Source organism: Martes martes, assembly GCF_963455335.1.
Source record: "Martes martes genome assembly, chromosome: X".
NCBI classification, from domain to species: Eukaryota; Metazoa; Chordata; class Mammalia; order Carnivora; family Mustelidae; genus Martes; species Martes martes.
In genome coordinates, this window is record NC_137897.1 from 61,132,862 (window position 1) to 61,144,801 (window position 11,940).

Below are 11,940 nucleotides of genomic sequence, written 5' to 3' on the forward strand. Positions count from 1 at the left end.
GTTCTCATCTAACGGCACGCATGCAAAGGAATATGTTAGAGTGATTGGGGACTAATTGCTAATTTTGTATCTTAAAGGACTAGTTCTTATCCTTTGTGAAGCTTTTATTTGAGGGAAAAAACTTTGGTCTCAGATCCATTTTTTACAATGTCAAGACAAAAATGTTCTTCACCTTTCAGTGAATGATCAAAAAACTACTTATAATTTAGTTAATAGTTGTGGACTGAATTTTTAAAACTTAAAAGATCCTCTAACGGTGTGGATTCATAAATGAGATACATGCAGTTAAGTACCTGTAAATTATTAATGGAAATACTCACTTTTTGTAGATAATTTGAGGTAATATTTGTTTGGGAAACTTTTTTCAATGATTTTCATTGGAAATGGGTTTAAATTATTCTCTACATGTTTCTTCTCCTTTTTCTGGCAAAGAGCCCTTTTTCTTGGTTACATAAGTCACACTGGACAAGGAATGCTTTCTAAATGTAGACAGTCTTCTCCTAAAGCTCCCCCCTGAAAAGAAATATAAGAGAGGGTCAAAGCAACAATTTGATGCAGCCAGAGACAAGGTTATGACCACTGACTTTTGCATTCTAAGAACAGAATCACAAGGTTTAGTTTCATTGTGTAAAAAATGAAGGTGGATGGTGCGTTGAATATGATATGGCATGAAGCTAATCAAAAAGGCAGCTGTCACAACTATGATCATTCCTACAGCTTTTTTGCGGCTTGATAGATTTTTCTTCAATGAATTTTTAAGTAAGGTTAAAATGATCATTGTGTAACAGACAATTATAATAACAAAAGGAATGATAAATCCAACAAACAATGACACATAATGCAAGACCAAAACATAATTTTTAGCTTGATTGTCCTGTGGAGGCTCAAAGCACTTGGTATTGTTTTTCTCATCTTTGTAAGTTTTGGACATAAGAAATGGAGAACTGGTCAAAATCACAAAAATCCAAATGCCAACACATACAAACCTGGCTTTTTTCTGTGTAACCAAATTAATGTTCTGGACTGGAAAAACAATTGCAATACACCGGAAAAAGCTCATCGCTGTCATAAAGAAGATACTACAATAGAGGTTGACATACAAGGCATAGGTGCTGAGACGGCACAAAAAGTCACCAAAAAGCCAAATTCCTTTGTGAACATAATAGACTACACGGAGAGGCAGTGTACACACACACAGTAGATCTGCTACTGCTAAATTAATCATGTATACTTGGAAAGCTGACTTCTTGTGATATGTTTTTATGAGGACATAGAGCACAAAGCTATTTCCAAAGAAGCCCACAACAGAGATCATGGAGTACAAAGTGGAATACACTTGATTGCGGAAGTCATCAATAGTGTCATTGCACATGTTGTTATTGGCAGAAGATGATGTCAGATTCCCGACTCCATCCATGTTTCTCTAGGACTGTCTCCTTGGTGCCTAAAAATATATATATATACAAATATATATATCTCCTTGTCAATTTTTATTAGACAATAAATTACAGGGCTTATTAAGATTTCATTTTATATTGTCATTATATATACTTTTTGACCATGGCAGGAAGCAGAGGTGGTGGAGCAATAAAGAGGGATTCAGCAGCACCTTGCTTCCAGGAGAAGGGTTTGGGTCCTATAGGCATCAAGAAAACTCTTTTTCCCTCCTTTTCCACCCAAGTTTGTTTAATGGACTTCCTTCTAATCTTCAAAACCTAGCCAGGATACCTCTGCTTTTCTTTTAAGTCATATTACTCTAGTGCTGGTCTGTAAATCTTCCTTTTTAATTGAGTTTTTCTATTAGATAAAATCTTTAATGATAGTCATTTTTCATAAATATAAATATCCATATATCCATCCTTTATCTATCTACAGCTATCTATCTATCATCATCTATCTATTGGAAGAGCATTGAATTTTCTTGGAGAATAAAATCTAGGTGAAAATACTTGGTTCCCAGAGGAGCCTGGGTGGCTCAGTGGGTTAAAGCCTCTGCCTTTGGCTCAGGTCATGATCCCAGGGTCCTGGGATTGAGCCCCGCATTGGGCTCTCTGCTCAGCAGGGAGCCTGCTTCCTCCTCTCTCTCTGCCTGCCTGTCTGCCTACTTGTGAGTTCTGTCTGTCAAATAAATAAATAAAATCTTAAAGAAAAAAAAGAAAATACTTGGTTTCTTCAAGAAAAGGGCTTCCTAGGTAACATCTTCTGGTTGATGCTCATTTAATTGTTTTAATGAGGGAAAAAAGTTCCAAAGAGGTAAAAAAAAATTAAAAAAAAATCTACACCATAAGTTAAGGCCCTGAGGAAAGATGTAACATAACTAGTTAAAATATACTTTCTGGGTAAGGATATTGTTGAAGCTGTTTATTCTTTCTCTCTTCCTAGACTCACTCTCAAAGCCATACTATTCAATGATGCATGGTCATTTCTTTCATACCAAAGAGGTTGTTACTTGGTCTAGGTTAGTTAAGCTATATCAAGACAGTCAATTAAGGCAGTAAACAAGCTCTGATCAGATAGATCTAGGGATGAGACAATGTGAAAATAATGATTTCTAGTGTTCCTCCAGATTCTTTAATTCTTTAAGAAAGTGGGAGCAACTCATCAATATAGAATATGGTGGATAACCTTTTTTTGTGGATAATCTTTGATTAAAGTCTGATTTTTTGGCCTTTTACACAGTTCTTTCTCCCTAGTAAAAGAAAGTTGGGGTTTGTAAGGTGGAAAGACTGCTTGAACATGCAAGAACTCCCAACAATGGAGGGGATTGATCTTGTCTCTGAATTAGAAATAATGAAACGAACAGCTATGGGAGTGGTTGTAGGTGGGATATAACTTCCAGATTTACTACTGCTCACAACTTAGCTAGTTGTTTCATTTTTTCTTTTAATTGAAAAATGTCATCATTTTTCACCAAGAACTGTTGGTATATGACAAAAAATTGAGGATGACTCATTCTGAGGGTGGATATCTAAGGTCAAAGAGATAGATGAGTTGACTATTCCCAACTTCTGCATTATTTCTCAGTTTGCTTTCCAGTTACCTGCGTCTGTCACCATTGGTTCCCTGAACTCAGGTGCAATTGTGGAAAAGAGGGAAACTGCCTAAACTTAAGTCTTTCTCTGTTAGCCCTGTTGCTAGGTTTTCCACAAATTGTGCAGTTATGATGAGGCACTAGATGGCGCTGTTGAGACTTTTTTGCTATACCCTTCGAGAACTACACTTCAAAGGTGTTAGATTAATTACCATCTGTCTTTCCTACCATTATCAATCCCCACTACATCTATCTAAAAGCTCTAGATAAATTGTCCATATACTGGGGCTTCTTCCAACTATATCATATTCTGTTCTAAAAACTTCAATGGTCCCTGAGGGCTTTCAGAATAAAATCCAAACTTCTTGGCATGGTATTTAAGGCTCTCTATAGTCTAGTTTCAACTAAATTTTCCTAGCTTCTCTCTCACTTTTCTTCTTTGTACACCCTATAATTCAATGAAACAACTATTTTACTATGGTAGGGACATGTGCTACATGTTTTCTCTCCTGACTGTCTTTTTTCCATGCCATTTCTTTTGCCTAAAATATTCTTTCCGCCATCTAGGTATATGCACAAACTCGAATTACACCCTTTTTGGGTGTAAAGACTTTAAGACTTCCCTCATTCTCCTTCCAAAGTAATTTCTATCATTTTCCTTTCTAGAGAACTCTAAATTTCTCTTTCAGATCAATGATTTGTGTATATATGTTATCTTCCCTTATAGACTATCTGGTTGATATATAAGAAGGCATGTCACACAAGGCTAAGACATATGTACTTTGACCATAAGTGTTCAACAAATGTTAATTGAGTGAATGAATAAATGAATGATGAACAAGTTTGTCATTTTAAATTATTATTTATCACTCAAAACCACTTACAGTTATCTTTGCATTCCAGTATCATTTAAAATCTTTCCAGCCTCAGAGCCTAAAGTTGCTTCTTAAGGTATTAAGGAAGGGACTAAATCGTAATGCTAACTATAAAATTGAAAAACATTCATATCTTGACACAGAATAATCATTTATTTGTTTTTGTGTTAAATATTATAAAGTAGACATTCCAGATCTTTGAATGGAAGGTGCCAAATAAAACTGATAAATTAATGGACAGCAGATGGTCATTAGTTCCATTAATAAATTTTCCAGTCCTTACAGACCAAAATAAACTTTCCTGGTAATGTTGGTATCTTAGGTTCAATTGTTTATTTATAACTAAGTCAAATCAATGACTTGTATTAGGTCATAAAAAGAAAATTGTAAAACTTTCAAACAAGTAATGACTCATAGAAGGATAGAGATCATGTAGTCTAAGCCACTCATTTCACAAATTATGGCTTTGCTTGTCTTAAACAGCATTTAATTTTTTATTTTATTTTATTTTTTTAATTTATTTTCAGCATAACAGTATTCATTGTTTTTTTCACCACACCCAGTGATCCATGTAATCTGTGCCCTCCCTAATACCCACCACCTAGTAACATTTAATTTATTTTTATAGAATTTACTGTGTCCCCAAATAATGAGACCCATACTATATGAATTCAGAGATACCTAATTCCTATCCCTGCCTTCAAGCAGCTCAAAGTCTTGGGGGGGGGTAGTGATAACTCAGAAGTATGGAAAACTTATAATATAGTATGGTAAGAACTATCTTAGAACAAAGAAAATGGGCTATTAATTGGTCAATATAAGCAAGCAATAAACACAAAATTAATTTTTTTGTGCAGATGACAAAGGAAGTTACTTTGTTAAGATAATTTGCAAGTTGAAGAAACAAGATTGATTTAGAAAGTGGAACCATACCTCTTTCTGACACTGTAGTGCCTTTCACGAATGTTCCTAGTTAGTGGTCAGTGCTTCTTATGATGTAATTTCAGATGAAGCCTAAAATGAAATCACGAGATTGAAAAGAAAGTCGGTGACCTTAGAAGGAGTCCAGAAGGGTCATGGGAACTTAGTGGCCTTAAGTACAGATCCAGAGTATGTCATGGGACATCACAGCTTTACTGACAGATTAAGGCCTAGTTATTTGATTCCTTCCATGCCTCCTTCTTTCTTCTACTATCATTTTTACATCCCCAGGGGATGGGGGTGGAACTTTGAGTAAGGACCAGGGCTGATCACAAATTTTTGTTGCTGTGTGCAGGAAGCTTCTGCATCTAAAGATGAACCCAGGATTATAAAAATACTCTCCTCTCTATGAAACCATGGTATTTCCCCTATTTTCTCCTCTAAAATGTTTGTTATTGAGTTCAAAGGGGAAATAATTTGGAAGTTCACATATAAGGATCTAGTTTTTTAGCAAAAAGCATTAGAACATTAAAAATATCAAATATATCTGTCTGGAATGGCTTATGGACAGTTTTTCTTGAAAGAATTATAGATTAGAAGACCTTGGGCCCTTCTGCCTAAAATCAAACAGTATCAGTTATTGTTTATATCATTAATTTGGCATATTTATATGCCTTCAGAAATCAACTGCTTTGTAGTTTGTATTGTTAAATTTTCATGAGTATATGCTTCTTCTCTTCAATTAAACTATATCAGAAAATCTAACCAAGTGTAACAAATCTCCAAGAAATAAACAAATAAGGGCTTTTGTGAAATGGTAGCAACCTGAACAACAGCCCCCCCCCACAATTTATATTTCCCTATGTCAATTTTCATCCCTGAATGCAGGCACCACATAGGCTGGCCACTTTTCATTGATCTGTGGCCTAAGTACCAAAAAATAAATACCTTTCAGTTTATCCTTAGCAAGTATCAACACACCAGACTTTTCTAACGGAACTCTGCTGAAAAAAAAAAAAAAGAAATCAAATGGAAAATAAAGGAAATTAAACATATAAAGCGGAGACAAGTTTTAAAAGTAGGAATATGAACCTACAGCTCTAATATTGCTGTTTGAATCCACTCTGTATTCAAATAACCATTTTTTTAGATCCTCTCCAATTTATTTTCCCTTTCTGAATTTCCCTTCTTCTCCCAATAAGGAATTGTTATAGGTAACTTACTACTAGCAGTCTGGGTAAAGTATGGGCTGCAGGTGAGGAACTAGTCAAACTGAGTTGGCTTTTTATTTTTTTACTCAGTCAATAAATTTTCTTTTTTGTTTAGCTTGCCCTAGATATCTGTAATCAATAAAGGTATACTGACTGAATATTGAATGAAAAAAAATCTGAGCCTAAAATTATATGATTTCACTCATCTATGGAGAAAATTAACTTTCCTCTGTCACAATTTTGTGTTTAGTCAAAGCTTATATTTTTTCCTAGTGTGGAAAGAGAAAGAAAGTTTGTGAGCTTCTAAGACCCATCTATGAGAAGTGTAGTTTTACCAGGCTAATGCAGTAGTTATCCATATCCACGGTAGTTGTTCAATTATAGTTTAGTTCACGGTACATGCACAAGAGATTACATGTCACATTGTCTGGGCAACAGTGTCTCTTCAAATTTGGGATTCTGACATATCTTCTATTATTATTATTATTTTCTTTTTTAGAAATTCTGAGATTTTTATATAGCAGGCACTCAATACTTTCACTCTTTGCCTTTTTTTTTTTTTCTAGTTTCCTCGAGGACTCTTGTCTCTGACAGTAGCTTCTGCTAAAATTGGATTCTACCATTCTTATCTGGGTGATTGGGTGGGTAGACATAAGACCAATTAAGTGAAAGTGTGGATATACAATTATTGATTTTAATTATTTAGTTTAGATTTTATTTAGATATTTTGTTTGGGTCACCTTAAATCCATGAGTGTGCGTGTGTGTGTGTGTGTGTGTGTGTGTGTATTCTTTCCTTCAGGCTTTAGCCTCCAATGAACCTATAACCTGGTCAAGCAAGCTCCAGTGAATGAGGGAAGTAAGAGATTCAGAAATAATCTGACAATACAAGGTCCCAATTCACATACCATACTCTTTATTGTTGCTGCACTGGAACTACCTATAAACAAGAATGACTTATACATTTTGTACTAAGTGTGGTCTGGGTAGAGCTGGGGATCTACCTACTTAGGCTGGTGTCTTCTATTAAGTGAAGGTAGTAGTAGTGCTTCTTCTTTTATTTGTGGTCAAACAAAAAGCCATTCCTCTTCCTTTCAATCCAATTTAGTATGTTTCTCCATTGATGTCCTGCAGTGTTTTGTTTGTACTTTTCTTGATAATTTTCATTTATTGTTTTGTGTCATAGTCATAATTCCCACCCCAATTCCACTAGACTTAAAGAACAATAACCAAGTCTTATTCTTTCTGTATTTCATGCTGTGCACAATTCAGTGTGTTTTAAATATCAGTTGATTTGAATTAATCAATTTTCTATAAACTTTTAGTGAGGTTTTACCAAAATCAGAGGGAATCCTTGCATGGAGAAAGACAATGAACATGGTGGAAAGTTTGTAGGACTGATAGGCCTAAGACCTGGATCATACCTCAGGCTATCGTGGATGATTAATTGTGCAATCTTGAGTAAATTACTTCCTCCCTACGATCTCTTCACTTATCTGCATTTCAATAGGTTTATATTATATATCTCTGAATTTCCTTTCAGTTTGCCATTCTAGAAATCTATGAAGGGTAGGGTATCATTTTCCTTGGTTTAAAGGAATTTTTTTTCCTTGTTTAATCTTAGGAACAAAAGGAACAAGTAAGATGAGAGATCTATGGCTTTAGTGAAGAGGAACATGGACAAAAGCCTGGTTTTTAAATAATATTTTCAATAATGCAAATAATGTTTGCAAATTTGATTTAAGACTAGTAGGTGTTCCCTGAGTTTTAAGCGAACATCTGAGAGAAATACCCCATTCCTCTTTGATTATATTAGCTGTTCTCAGGATACAAATTTGGCCAGGCCCTCTAAAGGCAACACAGAAGTTCGAGCTTTGACAGTGGTTTTTAAACTAAGTGTTAATCTTATGATGTAAAGTTGTCCCACTTTCTAGGACATTTTTCTCACTGGCCTTACCCCTTTTGTTATATAATAACAAGTTACAACATCTTTTGTTCTGGCAGTATTATCACCATTCTTTAGATCTTCTAACAGAGAAACTTCTAAAGTCATCTTTGTTGTTTCCTTTTTGTCATCTTTTCTATGAGATGCCCCTCATGCTTGATCATATGGTGTTAGGGTTGCAGGACCAACAATACATCCATCCGTATCTTGGCTAATACATGACATCTATCCTGCAAAGTATCTAACAAGCCTTAATTTCTTTTTTTTAATCTTTTTTTTAAAGATTTTTAAAAAAGATTTTATATATTTATTTGACAGACAGAGATCACAAGTAGGCAGAGAGAGAGAGAGAGAGAGAGGAGGAAGCAGGCTCCCTGCCGAGCAGAGAGACTGATGCAAGGCTCAATCCCAGGACCCTGAGATCATGACCTGAGCCGAAGGCAGAGGCTTCAACCCACTGAGGGCACTTGGGGCACCCAGGTGCCCCAAGCCTTAATTTCTTTTAAATGACTATCTGATACTACATTTTACTCTTTTTTTTCTTCATTCTCTTTCATTACTGGTACTATTTCTTCACTTCTGGCTCCTTATCTCATACATAGATGACATAATTACCTACTTTCTACATGCACCTTGTATTTTAGCCATGCTGAACTGTTTGTAATTCCTGGAGAGATTTCTAATACCCTATTAATTTCAGGCCTTTTTGCCTCAAAATCATCTTACACATTACTGCCACACTGGTCATTCTTTTTTTAAAAAAATTAAAATTATTTTTCACACCAGTCATTCTTTAACCTTCGGTTGCACTTGTTTTTTGGCTGCTCAAGAGCCTACAATGACTGTAATAAAATCCCAGCCTTATATTTCAGGCAAGCTCTTCCACAATCTGACCTTAGTCTCCTATCCAACCTTCTGTCTTACAGAGAAAGATAACAATGACAGAAGCCAAAGAAGTATTAGTAGTTGGTAAAAGAAAAATTCCACTAGTAAGTACTAAGGAGAATATAGGGCTCTCAGAAGGAGAGCCCTGAAATAATCTGTGGGGTCTTTTTGGATGTATAGTTTTTTCAAACTAAGATATGATGCAGAATGAAAGTGACAGCCTAATTATTGAAATAGTGACTCTTGGCCAGACTTGGGTCAGGGACAAGGTTATCCTGACATGCAAGTTTAAAATTCTGATTGTTTTGACAGGCATGTTCCTTGAGTGTAGTATAGGGAGCCACCAAATTAAGCCAATATCCCTGCTTTTCAGATCAGTGATTTTTTTCTCCCTGAGATTATGCCTTATAGTACCAAGGTTTAAGTTGTTTTTAATGTTATCCTGTCATCATTTCCACGTATCCATGGTTTTTACCCAACTCCTTCCCCCCAGGCCCACCTCCAGCCCTGCCCTACTTGAACCATATTTTGAGCAATGAAACATCTATTTTGACCTTGTTATTGATCCAATCTAAACAAATTATAAACTTTTTTTTTGCTTTTAAATAATATCTTTGGAGATAATAAATTATACTTGATATCTCTAATAATGCTAATCAGGGGAGATGCCAGGGCCAACTTTGATCAACAGAATGACAGGTAGGAGTTTGTTTGTGTTCTGGCCTTTGGACTCTAAAATGGTCTTATGAGATGACCTTACTTCTGAAATTTGGCTCCCAAAAGACTGTGAGAAAATTTTTAATAGCTGTATTAATCTAAATTTGGGGACTTTACACTATGATTGTATTTTATTGGACTAAAGCAAATTACAAATCTTCTTACTTGGGAAAAGGACTCACTTATTTGGGTTATTAAGTGCCCAAAAAACCAAAATAATCTGCATTAGGAGAGAGATATACATTCTATAAGGAACAGGAATCCTATAAGGAACAGGAATATAATGTGGAAATTTACACTGAGTCTATTATGTTTTCCAAAATATAGGAAGACAGTGAAATAATTCAAAATTAGAGGAAAAGGAACATGATTGATTTTAAGATAAGTTGGTTTTAAAAAATGTATGTTTTTGAGAAAGGTAGATGTAGGTTATGGTGTTGAGGGGTAGCAGAAAATTTCTTCAGTTTATATCATGGATAAGCAGGAAGACTACAGTTGTTTGAAATACCCCAAACTCCACAAGGAGGTTATAAACTCACTTTATTTTAAAGTTTAGAATTTGAGGGGTGCCTGGGTGGCTTAGTTGGTTAAGCATCTAGCTTCAGCTCAAGTCATGATCCCAGGGTCCTGGAATTGAGCCCCACCTTGGGCTCCTTGCTCAGTGGGGAGCCTGCTTTTCTATCCCCCTGCCTGCCACTCCCCCTGTTTGTGCTCCTTCTGTCTCTGTCAAATAAATATATAAAATCTAAAAAAAAAGTTTAGAATTTGAAGAAATGTCCAAATAGAAAATATTTAGGTTTAAAAACAATCTTAGGAAGAATGTGGCCATTGATTTTAAATGTTTCCAAAAGATGAAAGAGAATGAAATTCATAAAATGGTGATTGGATTTGGTAATTAGGAGGCCAGTGGTGACCTTAGAGAATATATTTACAATAGAATATTGAGTTTAGAAAAAATATACGAGGGTTAAAACTTTTAATTGGACTTTTTAGTCTCCATTTAGATAACCATTATCAATAAAAAGAGAAAAAGGATGAACGAAGATATATTAGTTTTCTATTGTTGTATAACAAATTATCATAAACTTAAAACAACATCAATTTATTTTCTCTTAGTTACCATGGTTTAGGAGTTCAGGTATGAATTATCTGGGTCTTCTGCTTAGGGTCTTACACAGCAGCAATGAAGTTGTCAGCCAGAACTCTGACCTCACTGGAGGCTAAGGATCCTTTTCCAAGATCACTGGTTGTTGGCAGAATTCATTCCTTGTTTTTGTATGATTAAGCCCTGTTTTCTTGCTGACTATTGGCCAGGAACCACTCTCAGCTCCTAGAGGTCACCCTCAGGCCCATGACACCTAACCCCCTTCTCTCACAACATGGTTATTTGATTTGCTTTTTCCAGGATATCAGGAGAGTGATCTCTCTGTTCAATTCTTTCTGAATTCTTTCTATTAACTTAAGGTCTTTTGTGGGAGGTGGGGGCTGGTCTTCTTTTAAAGGGCTCACCTGATTAAATAGTGCCACCCAGGATAACCTTCTTGTTTAGTTAACTGAAAGCCAACTGATTGGTACTCTAACATAGGAATGAAATTCCCTCATATTTGTAGTCCCATCCACACTCAAGAGGAGTTGATTTTATAGGGCTTGTTCACGAGGGAGAAAGAATCCTGGAGCCATCTTTAAATTCCACCTTCCAAAGAAGAAATGTCTAAGAGGGATTTTCTAGGGAGGAACGTGTTGTCCAGAGGCAAACTAGAAAAATCTGCAAAAGAGTAGCAGCAATAGAAGTGTGGGTTTATACATAGAAATGCAAGGATAATTGGTTAAAGTTCTTCAAGTGGGTGTTCATTTCTTCTCAGACACTTTTTTTTTCCTGGTAAGGTGGGAGTGAAACAGTTGTAGTCTGCATATAAATGCTCTAACAGAAAAAGATGATCAGAAATCTTTGCCTAGAGTCCAGGTGAAGTCTCCTGGTTAACTTAGAGGAAAAGCTGGGAATGAAACTGAAAGGTTCCAGATAAAGGCAAGATTTTTCAGTACGGAAAGAAGCTCTTTTAAAAAGGCACAAAATGCCGTTAAAGAAACTCAATGGGGAAATAGATCATCCAGTTGTTCAATATTGGGTAGCCTTTAGTGTGGAGGAACAGACTATGCCTTACTTCCATAAATGTTACAGAATAGTAATGCAGTTACATTTTCCTCAGGAATGTATACATTTTTGAGACTTTGGCTAGTACATCCCTAGGTATCTACTCTTAGTGAATAGAGTGAAATGGAAATGGTCTATGACTATGCAATGGCAGATGAAAACTTAACCAAATTTAATTTAATTGAGCAAAACTCTTCTGTTTTA

The 11,940-nt window shown here is 35.5% G+C and overlaps 1 protein-coding gene across 1 annotated transcript; it reads right to left on the reverse strand.

Annotated features, from left to right (window-relative positions):
* Positions 1-394: 394 nt before the first annotated feature.
* On the reverse strand, positions 395-1,439 carry CYSLTR1 (cysteinyl leukotriene receptor 1; the record flags this gene model as incomplete). The annotated part of the gene is made up of 1 exon (XM_080794930.1): positions 395-1,439. The coding sequence occupies exon 1, from the start codon at positions 1,415-1,417 to the stop codon at positions 395-397; it is 1,023 nt and encodes a 340-aa protein (XP_080651056.1). The 5' UTR covers positions 1,418-1,439.
* Positions 1,440-11,940: the final 10,501 nt, after the last annotated feature.